Below are 19621 nucleotides of genomic sequence, written 5' to 3'. Positions count from 1 at the left end.
GACACTCCAATGCAGATGGCATCTAGATTGATTTCCAGGTCTTTTCCAATTATATTTCTAATTATATCAGTCTTCATTTTTTTTATAAAGAGCATAATGTTAAAGGATAGTCATCCAAAAATAGGTATGAGGAAAAGATTTATAGCTGGGAAGCAGTTCTCTTGGGAGAAGCAGGATGGAGAAAAAGAGCAGGTTCTTTATTTGCACCCCTAAGCCCTACATAAACAATCCCTAATGTTCTTACTATACTTTGTAAAAACAAACAAATAAACAAAAAACAAACAAACAAAAAAAACTACCCAGAAGCAAATGAACTCTGATGACAAAACTGGAGCACCACCTCTAGTCTCAAAGTCTATCTATCAGATTCCGTGTTTTTCTTTTCCTGCCTGGTGTTAAGAGCCGTTTGCCTGATCAGTGCTGATCCGAACAAGAGAGACAAAGAAGGTATCTGAAGACAATTCCCATCAGCTTGTCCCTTTCCTAAAGCAGCCATCTCAGCTCATACCGAGCCTCGGATACAGCAAGAGTCAGCAGATGCAAATATCCATTCCTGAGCCACAGGAACCCAGGGATGCTGGTGAGAATTACTGCGGACTTGTGTTTAGTCTGAATGATTCAGAGCATCAGGCAATACCTAACTCCCGCCACGGAATAATAAAGACACATTCAGTTACATAAGAAACGGGAACTTTCTCTCCACGCTCAAGAGATACCCTCTTGAGCTCAATAAAGAGAGAGGGTCTTTCAGGGTACACACCGCATTAGAGCATTTTAACAAAACCTTTCTAGTGAACACAATATGCCAGTGGGCATTAGCTTGCACTAAATCTGCCAGGGAGACGGGATTAAACTGGCCGTATTTTGGCAATGGAAAACATATTTCAGAACACTAGGCCACTTTAAAAACCACCACCAAAGACCTTATTTCCAGTGTATAGGAGGCTACTTTGGCAGCCGGAAGGGGTGAACTTGCTCACTAAAAGCAAACAGTCATCCACCTTCTTGCTGGCATTGAAGGATGAGCAATATTCCCTTCCCCAAGTTTGCCTTAAACAAACACACACATTTTACAAGTCTTTGGAAACAACTCAAAATGATTGGGAAAACATTGAAGAGGACTTCCCACAGCAGCCGAGGTTGTAAGCATCGAAGAAACTTACCATCTGGCCTCTAGCTCCCTTGGGTCCTGTTTCTCCTGGATCACCAGGGTCCCCAATCTCACCCTGAATAAGTTCAAAAAAATAAAATAGTTAATAAAATCAAAGAGAGCTCTCAATGTGTTTTTAGAAGTAATTCCAACATGAAGATGTTTTCATATACATTTTTATCTTTAACAGTCTTCTTTGAGGTGTCTTCCCCATTTTCATAGCTGTCTGCCCAGCACAGCGGTGCTCATTGTTTTACTCCTGTCTTTCCAGTCAGAACACAGCCTCTTCAGAGGCATGAACTGTGCCCTTGACGTTGTCCCCTGATCCCGTCATGGGACCTGGCATTTACTGAGCTCAGTCAACGTTTCTAGCAAAAGTGAAAGCTTAAAGGTAGAGGACAGCATTGCTAACTTATCACCTGAAGGTGATTTCTAAACACATTGGGAAAACTGGGGCAGGCGATATCAGATAATTTTGGTTTTCCTTACTTTTTATTTTCTTCCCTTTGAACAAAGAAGAAACTAGATAGGGCAGAGGAGAAGGACCATAGGTGCAGAGGAAAATAAATAGGGTAATTTCTTCCCTTCCCTATGAATTAAAAAACTAAACATAATTTTTTTATTTAAAAAAACCTGCTGTCTTCCCTCCTTTCCCCTGTAAAGATTTTTAAATTCATTTATAACGAACTGCCCTTCTATGATCCCTTGTGCATCTCATAACCCAGAAGTGTTTCTGATCGATCTCTAGTTAGAATGAAGCACACAGTACCTTAGGCCCACCTTCTCCAGGGAATCCTTCTTGTCCCTAGAATGGACAATATGGAAAATTAATATATGCATATATCACCAAGCTAGGCTTAGACTGAGCTTAATTTTACCCAGCCTTATTTTGCTTTAGTTGCTCCTGAACCAAGGAAAGGTTGAAAACAAACGGTACAGCACTCTTTGAGAAACTGACTTCGACTTCTATGTTGGAACCAATATTTACTGGTTTCACTAAAATGTTGTGGCAACAGGAAGTAAGTGGGTAAATGTATCCTGTGGAGGAATTACATGTCAGCGCTCCTCCTATAGGCGTGTCTCAGGGAAGCTGGTTATTTGGCCACGTGTCTCTGAAACTGTCCTCTGAAAACGGATTTCAGTGGAGAAACTGGGAAACCTGGAGTCTAAACTCACTCTTTCATTTTCTGCTTCTTTGCCTACCTTACTTTGGCCACAGACCATAGTTGAAGACATATGATAACCCCCATTTGATGAAATTTTTTTAAAATTTAAAATAAAGTTTATTTTCTCATCATTAAATGTAGTATCTCCTCAAATATATATAAAATACAAAAGAATAGAAACAAGAAAAGTCACCCACTTCTCATTACCCAGAATCTCATTACTCATTATAAATGCTGGGTTGTATTTTCTTTTAGCTATTTAAAATGCATTTGAGCACAATTGGGATAAATGGTGTGTTTCTCCCCTGACTGTACTCTGATTTTTTTTTCTTACTTGATATATCACATAATGATGTCTTTATATAATTATAAACTAAATACATTCATTTTAAAAAGTAGCTAATGTTCCAATGCTGTAGGCTACTTAATATTTCCCTTTTTATGAGATACTAAGATTGCATCATTCCCACTGGGATTTCACTTGGAATTACACTGATTCTTTATAATGTTCTAGCCTTTATTCATTGAAGTTTCTCTTTCACATTTTGGTAATTCTTTGTCATAGGTCCCAAACATTTTACATAAAGAATATTCTTTTCAAAAAATATATGTTTTTATTGATTTTAGAGAGAGAAGCAGGGAGAGGGATAGAGGGATAGAGACAGAAATATCGATGAGAGAGAATCATTGATTGGCTGCCTCCTGCCCGTCTCTAACTGGGGATCGAGCCTGCAACCCAGGCATGTGCCCTGACCGGGAATTGCACAGGTGACCTCTTGGTTTATGGGTCGATGCTCAACCACTGAGCAACACCAGCTGGGCAGAAAGGATATTCTTCACTTTATTGTTTTTTGTGGGTGTTATTAGGATTTCCAAGTAGTTACTATAAATATATATAAATTACTGGTTTCGAGAAACTTGTCTAGCTTACTTCCAGACATTTAAATATTCAGTGACAAATAAAACTATCTTTCTGATGTAGCTGAAATGCTTTTTGTTACTACTTGGCCCACTGCACTTATAAAGGCCCTGTGGAACCTCTCACTAATGGCTAGAGTAAACAGAAGAGGAGGAGTACACACTTTGGAATCCTCCCTGAGTGCACTCGAGCCAGAGTTGCTCCGATTCAATGCACTGTTCAGGCCGGAACCAGTCAGGCCCTGGCTGCCCGTCTCTGCAAAGACCAGAATGCTGACTTCCAAGTTTCAATTGTTGCCTGCACCTTGAACCACCAGATGGTTGTGTGTGTGTTTTATTTCCACTCCATTCCCCATAGTATATCAGCAAATAACTGATCAAAATCTCTCTCTAAAAGTCCCAAACTGCCTAGCTCTCTGCTTTCTTTTCCCTCTTCAATGTGGCAAATGAAAACCACACAACAAAAGATACACAGAAAATGTCCAGCTTACTGCTGCCAACCTTACCTTTGCTCCTTTACTTCCGATGCGGCCATACCCTGGGCTGCCATCACCACCCTGTAAACAAAGCGTGTAATCACAGGCATCCCAGACTACAGCCAGACGCAGGCTTGTTCACAAAAGAGCTAGACAGCCAGCTCTGGGGTTTGATGAGGAGAAATTAGGAAGCAGGGTTCTCTGGGGAAGGCCACTGGCATTTGGTGATAGTGGCACTAAAGACGTCTCTCAATAACATATTCAGCACTGTCCCTTAGTCTCATCTAAAAAGTAGGAATAATAATTATACCCAGTCCTGGTGTGATTATGAGGATTAAACATTTCTGGCATGTAGTCATCTCAAAAAAAGGAAGTAGTGGTGTTCTCCCTTCCAGAGAATACCTGTATTTTAATACCGTAACACTAATCCATCTTCACGTGGCCAAATAAAAATAAGATCTAAATGCCTGGCCACTGGCTACTGTTGGACCCTTGTAGAAGGCCTTAGTGAGACGTCCTCCAAGCATGGGTTGGGTTTCTGATGAGAGGGTTCTGATGGGAGGAAAGACTGGAAGAAGGACTATGGGAATGCTGACGACAAGTTCTGTCCACTTTATGATGTAGCTTCAAGAGCACCCTGGCCAGGCTGTTTGGTACCTGGGAAGCTGCCACCTTGGAAAAGCTGGCCAAGGAGCTAATCCAAGATGAGGATAACATCTCCATTTCTAGAGAGCTGTAAGGCTAGACTGGGATGGATTCTCTCACACTCTCTCCAGAGAACCACACCTGCTATCCACTGAACATCGCAAGGGCAATCATTTTATCTCAAAGATAAAAGGTGATGCTGAAACAAACCGGTGAGCCCCGAGGACCAGGCAGGCCAACAGCTCCTTTTTCTCCCGGATCTCCAGATTCCCCCTGTTAAACAGAACAATGAGATGCATCCTTGTTAGGTTGTTTTTTGTAAAATGAAATTAAAACGGCACTAAGACAACACTTTTTAACTGCATCCATGTATATCACACATTCACAATGGGTGTGTGGCCAGGACTGGGAATTGTGCAACCAATACCAGAAGAACTGGCTCTGAGGTCTCCTCTATTGATCAGTGAAGCCTCAACAAGTCTGATGTATTGTTTAGTGCAAGTTGCCATCTTAGCTGCTCAGTGCCACGGGGAAGCCTCATACCATTCGTCAAGGAGGAAGCCCTGCACTATTTAAGAAAAGTAACAAAACTGCGATCCATGATGATCCTTGCAAATCACCTAGCTACTGCAAAGACGACAGATTTATTAATCTAGTTTTAAGGTTTGACCTGTCAATCAACATAACCAAAGTAGCACAGCGTCCCTCACAATTGTTTCTGACTTCTGAATCCATCTCAGTATTATGTTGAGGAAATTCCAGCTACTTGGGAAAGTTGGCACAGGTTTACAAAAGAAGGTTAACCCCTTTTCTGGAAAACAACAACGAAAAAACTTTCCAAGTTTTAGATTTTAGATTTACAGAAACATGAAGACAGTACCTAGAGTTCCTCTTTGCTCCTATTGACCATTACATTAGTTACAGCAGTAGGGTACATTTCTCACAATAAATGAATGTTGATTCATTATTATCAACAAAATCCCATACTTTATTCAGCTTTCCTTAATTTTTACCAAATATCCTTTTTTTTGCTGTTGTTCAGAACCCCTTGCCATGTCTCCTTAGACTCCTCTAGACTGTGAGTGTATCAAATATTCCTTGTTTTTGATGACCTTGACAGTTTTGAGGAATACCGGTCAGGTATTTTGTAGAATGTCCTTCCACTTGGGTTTCTCTAATGTTTTCTTCTCATGATTATGGTGAATTTTTTGGGTTTGGGGGATAAAGACCACAGAGGTAAAGGGCCATTCTCATCACAGCATCTCAAGAGTGTGTACCTTGTCAACATGGCTATCACTACTGATGTTAACCTTAATCACCCGACTGAGGTAGTGTGCGTCAAGTTCATTCATTGCCTAGTTTCCCCCACCCCTGCCCTTTGCACAGTGTAGTCTTTGGAAGACACAGTGTGGAAGTGGGTAGCCCACACTGAGTGGGAGTGGTTAACTCATTTGTGAGGACAGAAAGGCAACACAGTAAGTGTGAGAAGTGCAAATGGACAAACGTTCACCAGCACTGAGCTCTGTGGTGAAAGAGAAGAGGGTTCCATGGAAGGGAAGCAGATCACCTGCCCTGATGCCTTTCCTTGTGGTTAGCGGCTCTCAAAGTGTGCACACGCTGATACCCTTGACCTCTCCCTCTTGAACACTGCTTCACAGCATCCAGTGTGCTTTTGTTTCTTTCCTGTCCTTTCCAGTAAGTCACTCTGTCTTCTCTTCTCCTCCTTACAAACAGATATTTCCAAGAGTCCAAATGACTCTGAAATCATCTCCAATTAGCCCTAAACCCTTTCCTTCTGTGATGTGTTGCCACCCATGTTGGAAGCCCATGAGTCATCTAGCCCGCTTCCCTCCGATTCAGTTTCCTACTGGAAGAGTCCCACAAAGCCATCAGGAGCTGCTCCTGTCCTCACCCTGTTAAATCACACGATCATTGCTTGTCTTGAAAACTGTGAACATACCAACTAGTCTCCTGGCTTCCAATCTCACAGCCTTCAAAATAGTTCTACACTGTGTTGCCTCTTCAAATCTTCCAAGTCTGGCTGTATTCATGTACTCCATTCAAAAATTGTAAATAGCACTGTACCAACTACTTGTATGTAATAAAGTCAGTAACCATGGACATTCTTATTCTTTATGTGCTCACCAGACAGGATCATTGTTCATTCCCCAGCTACCCATTCCCAGGATTTTCCAACCCTGTGCTTTCCCTTGCCCTATTTCCTTCTTTTTTTAAATGATAATGGTATCCTTTTTTATTTTTTGTTATTATTATTTTTTATCCTCACTCAAGGATATTTTTCCATTGATTTTTAGAGAGAATAGAAGAGAGAGGGAAAGACAGAGAGAAACACATCAACTGACTGCCTCCTGCATGAGCCCCAACCAGGACCCAGGCCAGAGAGGAGCCTGCAACCAAAGTATGTGCCCTTGACCGGAATCGAATCCTTTGGTCTACAGGCCAACGCTCTATCCACTGATCCAAACCAGCTAGGGCTTGCCCTATTTCTTTTACCTGAAATTTCCAATGCCCATCTCTGCTTTCCAAAGTCCTTCTTATCTTCTAAGGTCCATTCAAAGTCTGTAGCTACTACGATGTCTCTTCTCCCAGTTCAAAAATATTTCTGTGAGCACTATTTTAGTCCCACATTCCTGACTAGTTGATGACAGAGATTATTGTCCTGAAAATATTCTAAATTCTGTGGGGTTGGTTCCATATCATATTTATCATTGTACAACACAGAAACTCTCCCAGGAATCAAATATGTACTGAGCACTTATTATGTGCCAGTTACTGTTATAAGCACTAGGGATGCATCAGTAAGCAAAACAGGCAATGACCTGTGCTCTCCCGGAGCTGATTTCCTAGTCCCGCTGCATGCCACTCCAGTGCCTTTGTCTTAAAAGGTGTTCAGGAAAGGTTGGTATGAATGGAGGGAAAAAATAATGGAAGAAATAACAGTGTGTATGAATGGAGAAGAGAAGAAGGGAGGAACAAAAGGGAAGGAGGGAGGGAGAGAAGAAGGGAGAAAGGAAAGCAAGCCCCCAGAAGAGGCCCCCTTCCCTGAGGTCCCTTAGCTCAGATTGGGAGGCGCCCCTGTTGAGATGATGCTGAGCTGGAATCCCTGACATCATTCTGGTCCACACCCACATCCTTAGAAGTTGCTGGCTCTCTAAGAATCAAGCCAGGGTGTAGGGGCAAGGGGATCTGTTCTCCTTTCTGCTGAAAGGGCTCTGGCTAATACCACCAGGCACATTTCCCTTGAGGAGAAAAGCTGAACTTTGGTGGGTATAAGGAATGTGACCTACTTTATTTCCTTGGCTTCCCAAATGGCCTTGACTCCCGGCCTTTCCTCCTGGTCCTGGAGGCCCCTGAAACAAAACAAGAATTGCAAATTTAGCAGAACATACAGCAACTTTCCTTTAAACCATTTGTGTCTCTGCTAGGAGGAAAATGAACCACTTGTGGCAAAAAGACTTGTGGCTTTATTGATTCCTGCTTTGGAAAAAAAAAAGTATCATAGCTGTCAAGTAAAGACTGGTAAATAAAGGGAAATTAATAAAGTAATTCATGCCAGATGTTGCCTAAATGATTTGAGCTTCCTCCCAAAGAGATTTTAGATTTTAAGCAGATGTTGCTAAGATGTCAACCATTTAAAGTGGGCATTCAAAATGACATTTGCCTTGAACAACAGTCTTCCCGGTTCCTTGCTTTGGTAGAAAGCATGTTGAGTGTGTGTGTGTGTGTTGTAAACTGATAAGAACAGATCTCTACCCTTGATCTTTGCCAAAAGGCCAAGAAGCAACGTGTGTGTGTGTGTGTGTGTGTGTGTGTGTGTGTGTGTGTTAAGGTAAACATCTTTATTGGCAAATACTATTATTTGTACAATAGAAAGATCAAGAAACTTTACTGAAAATAATTTGCAGTAATATGTTCAAGTAGTATAATATTCTGAAATAGTTTTCTCTTTCCTAGCAATAAGTTAGAAAAGCAAATGAATTTCCACTTACCAATGGGAAAAAATGTTATAAAATTCTTAAAATAAACTTAACAAGAAATATAACAAGACGTAAAGAAAGAAAGCTTTAACATCTTACTGAAGAATAAAACAAAACTTAAACTGATGGATAAACATACCACACATCTATATGGAAAGTCTATTTGATATAATAGAAGTCTCTCCAGCATTCTAAAAGAATGTTTTATTGGAATAGCTTTCAAGGTGAACATTTAAAAATCCCAATTCAGAGACAGCTCAAATGTCTTCTTATGTTATTGACATTATTGATCAGATTTTTCCTTTGGGTTATCAAAACATATGGCAACAGAAATCTCACTTGGTTAAAATGATTAAAAGTACTTTTAAACAGTCCTCAGTGAATTGACATCACTTTCACAATTATTTTTTTTACCATGGTTACTATAATTTAAAATAAATAAACAAAATCTGTACAATCAGCACGATACTTGGCAAATTAATTTTGTTCAGAAGAAAAAAAATGACATTAATCTTTTCACCTTAAAAAAACTAAACTGTAATAAGTTGGACATCAAACAATTTTCCTAATAGAAAAGATTGTTGAACAATGAACTCATTACTAAGAAAGATAACGTGATATTCCCACAGCTCTCCATCTTTTCCTCTCCCTTCTTTGTCTTAAAAGAGTCTCAATTTTTTCACTCTTCATAGCTCTCAACCTTTTTCCTTCTTCCAGGTGCACTGCTGCATGGAACCAGCTCCCATGACCTTTACGTTCAATCCGGTTGGCTTTTTTGCTCTTACCTTATTTGAGTTAGATGATGCATTCTTTGAAACTTTCCATTAACTCTGTACCATCAAGTTACCACGATCTTCCTGGTCCCTCTCTCATCTCTTCTCAGGAAACTTTGAAGGCACCCCTTCTTCTGTTTGCTTCTTAAATCTCCATGGGCCCCATCCTCTGACCTTATTTTGTCACTGTATCCCCTCTTCCTGAGAGACAACCCCATGGATCCACATACCACTTCTACAAAATGACTCCTTCATATATGCATCTCCAGTCCAAACCACTCAACTATCCCACAGGAATTGATTACCAAGATAATCATATTTACCATAAGTCCTGCTTAGTTTCATTTTTTTTTTCATTAAGAAATGGTGCCATTTTTACTCTCCCTGAAACCTAAGCCAGAAACCTAAGAATCACCCAGCCCCTTCCCTCTAGCTCATCTCTCAAAACCAAGCAGCTGCTACTACAATTCATACAGATTGTGTCCCCTCTCTGTATCCCCTCTCTGTACCCACCTCTCTTCCATTCCCATTACCATCACCTACTTTCTGGCCCTTCTTGTTTTCTGCGGAATTCCTGGCTTCCCATGGCCTGGCTTCTCTCTAATTCATTCCCCACTCCTTTCTCCTTTTGATTTAAAATGTCAGGCTGCTGCTATCACTTTGTCTGAAATTCTGAATTCTGAGTGACTTTCAGAATAAAGTGTTAGTACTTTATTAATATGTTAAAATCCCTGAAACGGTTGGTATTGCATGCCTCTGTAGTCATCTGTGACTACTTCAATCATTCTATGTTCATGCTCATCAAACCATATGAAGTCATCAAATACTTCTTGTGTCTTACATCTCCACACTTGTGCAAGTTGTTCCCTTAGCTTTGGTCCATTTTTCATCTAGGGCAGGGGTGGGGAACCTTTTTGCTGCCAAGGGCCATGTGAATATCTATAACATCATTCGCTTAATATAATTCACTTAATATAAATGAATATTGCTATGAAAAAAAGCCTCTAGATTTATTGAATTTTGAGTCCCACCTGTGGTTGCCTTGGCAGGGCCAGACCAAATGATTTCACAGGCCTTATATGCCCCACGGGCCAGATGTTCCCCACCCCTGATCTAGGAAGAAAAATAATCTCCCTTTCCTGAAAAGCTTATTTTTAGCATCACTGTTTCTAGAAGAATAGCAGAACACCGTACTTGTGTTGGATCTCACAATTGTTCCACAGATTCCTCTATTCTGTAGGCAACTGTTCACTTATTTCTGTCTCTCATCCACTAGGTAAAAGCCAGCACACTCCTTAAAGGAAGGGGCAAGTCCTATTGACTTCAGATCTCCAGAACTTTGTATAGAACCCACCACTTCACCCATCCTTTCATTTACTTATCCAACTTCCTATTTAGGAATGGTTCTCAGGAGAGAGAAAATCATGTGTTGACTTTGTTGGTTTTCCATATGGAATTTTCATGTACATCACAGAAGGAAGAAGTAGAGGGGTTTTAAGTGTTCAGTGGATGAGCATCGACCTATGAACCGGAAGGTCACAGTTTGATTCCCAGTCAGGGCACATGTCTGGGTTGGGGTTAGATCCCCAGTATGGGGCATGCAAGAGGCAGCCAATCAATGATTCTCCCTCATCATTGATGTTTTTCTCTCCCTCTCCCTCTCCCATTCCCTTCCTCTCTGAAATCAATAAAAATATATACTTTTTACAAATCAGAAGGTCAGCGAGGGGAGGCCTAATGCAAGAATAAACCACAAAGACACCTGAGGCGATAGTGATCTTGACAGCATCAGTCTATCCCACAGTCCATCTACATTGAACCACATGTGGTTCTCCAAATTCACCTTAATATCTTTTTCAATATAATCTGGTTCTTTTCCTTGGATGCCTGCCTTTCTCTCGTGGTCACCTGGAAAACACCTCCTTATCCTGCAAAAGCTAAATCATCTTCTAGTCCTTTAACTCCATCCTTCTCCCACTACTCTATGTTGGGCATAATTCTTTTTTTTTTTCTGGCTGGAACCTTTATTATTTCCAAAACAAGCATCCTATGTAACTTGAGGTGGTTCGAATAGTTATTTTTGGGTTACTGTAATAAATGCTGGTCAAAAAACACCAATCATCTTAATAATCATACACACTTATTTCATTCATTAAGAACTTCCAAATATAACTCTTCTGTGATAAAAACACACACACAAATGTCACAAGAGAGTTAAGTAATAGTCTATGCAGGAAAATTCTGCTAGGGGATATTTCTATTTTAACATTTAGCACATCACATCTCAATGATCTGTTTGCATGAATTTCCTTTATGAGCCTGGGAGCACTGGAGGGTAGGGTCTGTGTCTGACTCATCCATTTACCCTACTATAGGGCGTGACAACAGGAAACACTCAGTAAATGTTTGTAAATGAGTAAAATAAATGATTGACGGATCATCTAACCTAGATTATGCAGAATGATGAAATGCGATGATTGCAATACAGATTACATATTGTTATATGTTATTATTTTGGCTTTCCTTGCATTGGCTATGAGCATGCTTTGGGTATAAAATAAGCCCTGTTAAATTAGGTAACGCTGATGCAATATAATAGTAATAAACATATATATTGTGCTTACCATATTGTAGGCACTGTTCTAAGCACCTACATATTAAACCATTTCATTTTTACAACAATCCAATGAGGCAGCTACTATTACTATTATTTTATAGCAGATAAAACTGAGGCACAGAGAGGTTAAACAAACGAAGGCCCCAGAGTTATGAAGGCACAAGTCTGGAGGTCACACCCAGGAAGCCTGGCTTCAGATGCTATTGCCTTGACCACTATGCTATGCTTTGTAAAGATGAACTTCTACTTTGTATCCCAAATTTGCACTGAATAATTTCAACCTTCCTTGATATTGCATATGATTCTAGCCATTATTTCACTAAAAACCCTACATCTTTAAAGACTAATTGCAGCTCCTGTAGGAACCGGTATTTTGTGTCTGATTTCCCATTCCTTTTCTAGCCCATGGTTATGTGACTGTAGGACCTTTAGGTAAACCAAACAAGAAAAAAACAAAGGAAGGCACAAATGGATATGCCATGACTTTCTTTTCTTTTAAAAAAAATATTTTCATCGATTTCAGAGAGGAAATTGAGAGGGAGAGATAGAAACATCGATGATGAGAATGTGCCATGACTTTCAAAGTTCTTCTTTTGCATTGTGCCACGGACTGTATTTCTTTTATATCATAGCCATATACTGTGCTGGATTAGCACATGCTTGATTTATGCAAAATGCTCCCACACTCCATAAATTAACAAGCCTTCAGAACACTGTCAACAGAAATCACATCCTTTTTTCTAAATGTGTACCCTAAGAGCAACTTTCAAGCCTGCAATTAGAAAACACCCAGCGATCCCACCCGAGTGGCTGGTCCTTGTGTGTTATGAGGGAATACAAAGCCTGTGTCAGTGGATTTGGAGCCAGTGAAGAATAACACCCTCTTGTCCACCTGACTGTGTTTGTCTCTGTGGGTTTCCTTTGGAAACAACAATTACCAGATCTCATTCATCATGTCCTGAACATAGAAAACTCTACACATCTTTGAAATACTGCTTTCACTGTGTTGACAAGGGTATTTAAAGGAAAGCAAGCAAAGAGAGAAAACCATGCTTTCCAGCTAGATAAATGGAGGAGCTAGACCAGGGACAAGTGGTGCCTTTTGCTACCTCTGGCAATGCCAAGACGTTGAATGATTTATGACTATGACCGATCGTGCCAAGGCAAGATTAAAGGGGACTCACTCAGAAGCACACTACAGGGAAAATGGAATAACTTATTAAAGTAACAGCCACTTGGATACAATTTTGGATTCTAGAGCAAGGGAATTACTAAGCTCTTTGAATTTCAACCCATCTACATCTCAATATTTTATATAAACAGATGAGATAACCACCCAATATATGTTTCCCTTGGCTTTTTTTTTTAAATCCCAATTTTGTGCTGCCAGCAAGTGTTTAATGATTCAAAGATGTGAAGGCAAAATAGTTACTTTTCATCACTTTAATCCTACCGTAAAATTTTAAAATTTTCATGCTTTTTGAAGGAGCACATTCATCAAAAAATGGGGGGGAAATATCCTTATAAGTAGTAATTAATATGGTTTAAAATACTGTGTCATGAGATATAAGTTTATGCAAATAGTCTCTTAAACATTTGATGACTACATCCACTTACAGTGTTGGACCACTGCCCAGTTGAATGAATGGACACAAAGTAATGGATTGATTCCCTTTATCCTCCTGCTAACCCGGAGTCTACATCCCCACTATGTCTCATTCATTCATTTATTAATTGATTCATTACTCAAATATGCATTGAGCTCCACTGTGCAGCAGCACTGTTTTTCTGAACTCTGGAATATAGTATAAGCAAGATAAAGTCCTGGCTCTCACAGAGCTTACAATCTAGACGAGGGACAAAAACAGCTAAACAAACAAGTGTACACTATGATAGCAAGCAGGCAAGCGCCAAGTCATGGAGGACCTCGCTACTCCATGTGTGGTCCAGGGACCAGCGACAGCAACAGCAACCGCCCCTGAGGGATTATTGAAAGTACAGAATCTCAAGCCCACCCCAGACCTCCTGAATTAGAATCTGCATTTTAACAAGTTCTGAAGGTGATGCTTACACACTTCAAAGTTTGAGAATGCTGACGTGGGACAGTCATTCCCAACGCGGGCAGGTATATTAGAACCGCCTGGGAGAATTAAAGTTACTCAGACCTTGGCCTCGCCTCGGGATTCCGAGGTCAGTGGTATGGGGAGGGTCCCAAATGGTGGAGAGCTTTACAGTCTGCCCAGGAGATTCTCGGACGTAGCTAGGCTGACGCCCACTACCGGACTAGGTTGTATTTGGGATGCCTGGAAAACTGCTGAGGATTGAGATAAGGGGAGTGAGGTGACCTGATTTACCTGGGGCAGAGTTCTTAATTTCACAATAATAGTTGCGCTGCTGAGGCGAAGAGCTAGAAACCAGCTCTGTGTTGGACAGAACGACAGCCTGCTTAGCGAGCTAGGGGCCAGGGCGTGGTGTGGCCACGTTGAGCAATGAGGTCAAACCTAATACACTTTTGCTGGTTCACAGGCAATTGAGTAATCCACCTGCAGGAAAGAAACCGCAAGGACATCAACATGAAAGGCCAGATCCAAGCCAGAGGCGGCCACTTTCTCTCATCACATACCTGGGGACCTCTACTTCCCAGGCCTCCTTTTTCTCCTTCCACACCGGCCTCTCCTCTTGGGCCCTATGCACAGAGAATTAAAGCATTATTTTCTGCCTAAAAGAGAACACTCGAATATTGACTTGAATATTAAAATGGACATGCTAAGTCAGTGACAGGGACAGAAGAAATTGGAAAGAGAAGTCCACACATGTCTTTGGTTCTGTCTTGATCTGTTGAGCTCTCCCTCTTTTGGGGGTAGTGGGGGGAGGGCACGTGTCCAATCTGACAGACAGTTGGGCATGTGCGGTCCCAGTGAAGAAATACTGAACAGGTGAGTCTTTCAGCACTGCTTTCTAATTATCCTAAGCATCCTTATACTCCAATCGCATATGTTACGTTAAAAGAAAATAATCCTAAAAAGAAAAAAAGAATCCTTAATTATATAAGCCCCAAGACTGACATATTTAAATGGAATTTGTATTCAATAACCACACTGAAGACCGGTCACAATAAACAAGACACAGCATGCAGTGAGATGAAATTTAGACAGTTCTACTTCTGGAATGTTATACTGCTTATTAACTGTGGCTTCCATATGCTACGCAGACAAACCTGCCTGCTGTGTTTGGTTTTTGCATCTATTTTAAAATTATGTCATGAAAAAAAGTAAGAATCTATAAAGTGGAAGAAGGGATGTTAGAGTCATATGGCTTGTTTAGCATGAAATAAAGCCAGCCAATCCATTGAAATGCTTCCCCACAGCCCTAGTGGCAAATCTTTTTCATTTGAAGGTGGGAAAAGGAACTTTCCTTGGCCGGTAAGTAAGACAAAGAAAGGCCATCGAACTAGAAAGAGATAGAGGTCCAAGGAGCAAACTGTGTGCTGCTCTGAAATCTTGGTAAATGTGAGCAACGTTTCTCTTCTGAGATCTAAGGATATTTGTTTTGACCAACTTCCATGCACTGCCAACATATAATAGTCACTTTAGGGTTGTTTTTTTTTTTTTTTAACTATGTGGGTTAAAGCTTTGAAAAATTGCAGAACCCTGGCTTGTCCTGCATTTGCCAAACAGCAAAAATAATTCCTCAAGATTTCAAGACTGAAAAAAAGAAAGGGAGAGAGACAATATTCTTATGTTCTGTGGTCTGACTTTTTATTTTCATCGCAGCCTTTTCTAGGATTTCCTTTCCCTTCTCATTATTTCAGGCGACATCTTGCCCTTTCTGGCACATGTTTCCTCTTCCCTCATGTGAGCAGGATGAGAGCCAAACATGGCCTGTTCCTTGTAAAGCAAAGCAGTGCTGGAGGCAGCTCCCAGGAGAAGGGAGCTAGCAGGCACAGGCTGAGTGCCACACTACAGATCACCCCGCCGAAGGCCTCAGCTGTATTTGGAATAATTGTTTCCTAGTGTGGAGCCAACTTTTCTACAGCACAGCATCCAGATATGTAACACTGAGAGCTCACTGTGCTAAATTGGCCAAAATTCCCAATTTGGGGCTCCATGTTTTCCTTGGCTCAGGTCTCTGTAGAATACCCTAGTCAGCCTGAACTCAATAGCGGGGCGTTCTCTTCATGTTGCCCTTGAGCTCTGCCACAGATAAGAATCGCTCATGGACGCTGCCCAACATGTTCATTCTCCATGGGACAAAGCATAGATAAGGGGACCAAATACTGTACAAGTCAAGACTGCTCCCCTACTTTATTGCCCTGAAACCCTTTAAACAATTATAATTCCGCAAGGGGAAGGGGCCGAGGGATTCTATCAAGGCTTCTGATTCTTTAAGTTCTCACATCATGATTAGTCATTTTTTCTATTTAAAAAAACCCTTTATTGTTGAAAGTATAACATGCGTCCCCTCTCCCCCGCCTATTGACCCCTTCTAGCTAGCCCACCTCCAACCCCAGGCCTTCACCACCCTTTTGTGTGTTGATTAGTCTTAATTGTACCTGAGGGCCCTTAAGTCCCAGTGAGCCTTCAAGTCCATCTGGGCCTGGGGTGCCTGTTGTCCCCTGAAGTGAGAGAGAATCAACCAGTTAACACTGTTTCCTGAGAATCTTGTCTGCTTATGTGCAAGATTATAGATATTTTTTCAACCACATGGCAGTGCAGGATCTTTGCAAAAAGATGAATAAAGGAAAATACAAAGGAGGAAATAAAACATTTCTATAATCTCATTAAGTAGAAATAACCACAGCTATTATGTTAGTGTATTTGCTTTCGGTCTTTATATGCACGCACACACTCCTTTATTTTCCTATAATGCTTGTAATATGCCATCTCCATCTTGGGCATTTGGCCTAAAAAAAATCTCACAATTTACTTTGCATTTTCTTAAAAAATCTCTAGGTATCTTATAACACTCTATTTTTATTCGAATAGCTTAAATATCTAAGGATCAATAGCTGAGCATTCTCTTCATGTTGCCCTGGAACACTGTGAGATAAGAATCCCAGGAAGATTAAGAAAGGATTAAGAAAGTTTACTTTAGGCAACTACTAGTATAGCCCAAATTTATGTCCCCGTTGTTACACAGTTGGATGTGATTAAATGCCTCTAACTGATGTCTTTTCCTCGAAATCAGAGAGAGGAAACTTCTCAACACCTTCTCTCCCCAATCTTGTATCATTTGCTTCTTGCCATTTTTCTGGATCTGCTTTGCTGTTGAAGTCTAAACTTGGCCTGTGTGTGGATGGGGTAAAGTCTGTGGATGGTACAGTCTTCGTCTTTACCGATCTGAAAATGTCTGTTTTCCTCACTGATAGGATAGCCACCTACAAAATTCTAGGTTAACAGCTATTTTGCCTCTGCACCTGCAAGATATTAATGTGTTGTCTCTGGCATATATTATTAATAAACAGAAGTCTGCTACAATCTAATTTGTTATTCCTTTCACGGGTAAAACTGCCTTTTCCCGGTGGTGCTTAAGATGCTCTCTTTAACATTCTGGGGGTAAACCATGATGTGATTCAGAGTGGATTTATTATTACTCATCCTCATTGTATTTTCAATATGAGGATGTGTGTTTCCTCAATTTCGAAAAATTCGAAGTCACCACTGCTTTCATAAATATTGTGGGCTCACACAGCATGTCTAATGTATCACCAACATGGACAAGGGGGATGTGGTTATATGTGGTGTAGCCCACTTCTGAACAAAGCATTCAGAAATACCATTTACATTAGGGTTTTATTGTACTCTCTTGGTTTAAAGTGGGTTTATGTAAATTCTAAATAAGGTTTCAGCGATAATTGAGCAAAAATCTAACAGAAAAGTCCCCAACTGAGTTACTGGAGCTTGTGTAATTCCAAGTTCAATTTAACAGTAATGGGGCCAAGTAATGTCTCTTATCATTAGTTTTTATGGTTTTGAATAAAGCGCCCACATTTTCACATTCTTTTAAGATTTGAGTGTTTGAAATTGTAGCCGTAAAGTTTTCCAACATTGTATTCCACAACCAACATCATAAAAATAAAAGAACTTCAGGCCTGAAAGAGACGTGTCGGAGTCTTGGTTCCGGCTCTTTGAGTGCACACAGAATATTTATCATATGTAGTTAAGAAAAAAATCAAAAACAAGTGTACCTGTGGACCTGTATGTCCCCTTCGGCCATGAGCTGCCTAAAGTAGGAGGAAGAGGTATATGTCAGTAACTCTGGGAAAAAAAATGCTTGTTATATTTCACTTAAATTAGTAATCGGCATCTTCAGGCAGTAACATTACAAAACGTTTCCACATATTGCTCAAAACATTCAATTATCCTCTGCACCATGACAGCCAAATGTTGCCAACTCTAACCTCCGATCCTAAGGCAATAGGGAATTAAGATCATAGACAACTGAAATCTATAGATACTTAGGAGAGCAGATTGTGGTCAATAATTCATCCTCCACTAAATGGTTACTGGAGCTGCTTGCAGGAGCTCCAAAATGGACTGGTTTGACTTTTATTTCTTTTCATTTTTCCGAAGTATGACCACGTAAGCCAGAAATCAGGAATAGAGTGGCCAGCAGGCAGGAAGCCAAATGGGAAAACTGGGAGAACTGACTTCATGAACTTTATTATAGATTAATGTCAGAAGCTAAAGGTAGCCAAACTGATTCTACCCATCCCCCCCAAAGCCAAATACCTGTCAAGAAGTGAATCACCACAATCATTCAAAAGCCACTCAATTCCATTTGTTATTAAAATATCCAATCAAAAGAATGGTGCTCCATAATCAAGTGGGTCTTTCCTAAGACTCGCATATGTAAGATTAGGTGTGGATATATGCCAGATCAATACTTCACAGATCTGGATATCAAGAGACAAAGACATTTTATTGTCTACATTAGGGTCTCTCAGTAAGGTAATAGCAATACTGACATCCAGGATTTGGAAAATTCACTCTCGATCAGACAATATTTTCTTGATGGAAACTTACTTGAAATATTCAGCTCAAAATTCTCAGAGGCCAAGACTGCAGACCTTAAATTCTACTGATACTATTTCAGTAAGAATTTATGATTATCTAGGAAACAGACTGCACCTGGGGAAATGGTTGGAGGCCCACTTCTTGAAAACCCTGAGGAACCAGCTTTGAGGAAAGTCCCAGTCCTATCAGAGGGAGGGAAAGAAGCTGTCTGTACCCCTTGAGCACAAATGTTTAGATAAACCCTTCGGAGTCAGTTCACTTCGGTTTCATTAAGAAAAACACCTACCAAGGACTAACTACCCACAACACACATTGGATGGGAACCACAGGAGCTTAAGGATGACACACACATATCCACAGACACAGAGTCCTTGATCTCAGAGCACCCTCACTCTTTGGGTTTGGCGGGAGGAAATGAATATTTATGAGGCAGAGTATGGCACATGCTACAGGAAAAGGGGAATGATAGGAATATGGGTTTTGAAGAAAGCAATCATTTCTAGTTGGTGAAATCGGGAAAAACCTTCCTGGAAGAAAAGATTTTAAAGATGGGTTTTGGAGGATGAGTAGGAGTCTTACAGGGAGAAAATGTAAGGAGTCTTCTTTTTAGCAGAAGATACCAGCCTAAGTAAAAACAAAATAGGAAAATAGGAGGTGTATTTTATAGTGGCAATTCTGGGTCTAAGATGTGAGAAGAAAGGTGAGTATTAGGGTTACTAAAGCTGAAAACACTAGATGAAGGGTTCATACTTCATTTAGCAGAAGCCACTGGGGTTCTTGGAGCAGAAATGTACATGGCCAGACCTAGGGTTTAGGTGGATACATCTGGTTGTGGTAGGAACACGGAATGAAATGCAGCCTT

At 40.5% G+C, this 19621-nt stretch overlaps 1 protein-coding gene across 1 annotated transcript in view; it reads right to left on the bottom strand.

Moving 5' to 3' along the window:
* The window catches only part of COL6A6 (collagen type VI alpha 6), a 98421-nt gene that overhangs the window by 30580 nt on the left and 48220 nt on the right, over window positions 1-19621 (bottom strand). Inside the window, exons 20-27 of the mRNA XM_006770214.2 lie at window positions 17931-17966; window positions 16296-16358; window positions 14367-14429; window positions 7664-7726; window positions 4566-4628; window positions 3741-3791; window positions 1920-1955; window positions 1164-1226 (exon numbers count right to left, since the gene is read on the bottom strand). Of these exons, the coding sequence (XP_006770277.1) occupies window positions 1164-1226; window positions 1920-1955; window positions 3741-3791; window positions 4566-4628; window positions 7664-7726; window positions 14367-14429; window positions 16296-16358; window positions 17931-17966 (438 nt within the window). The remainder of the gene's footprint in view (window positions 1-1163; window positions 1227-1919; window positions 1956-3740; window positions 3792-4565; window positions 4629-7663; window positions 7727-14366; window positions 14430-16295; window positions 16359-17930; window positions 17967-19621) is intronic.

Source organism: Myotis davidii, unplaced genomic scaffold, assembly GCF_000327345.1.
Source record: "Myotis davidii unplaced genomic scaffold, ASM32734v1 scaffold962, whole genome shotgun sequence".
In the NCBI taxonomy this organism is placed as follows: domain Eukaryota; kingdom Metazoa; phylum Chordata; class Mammalia; order Chiroptera; family Vespertilionidae; genus Myotis; species Myotis davidii.
The sequence above is the reverse complement of the archived record's forward strand: the minus strand, read 5'-3'. Positions and strand labels throughout refer to the sequence as shown.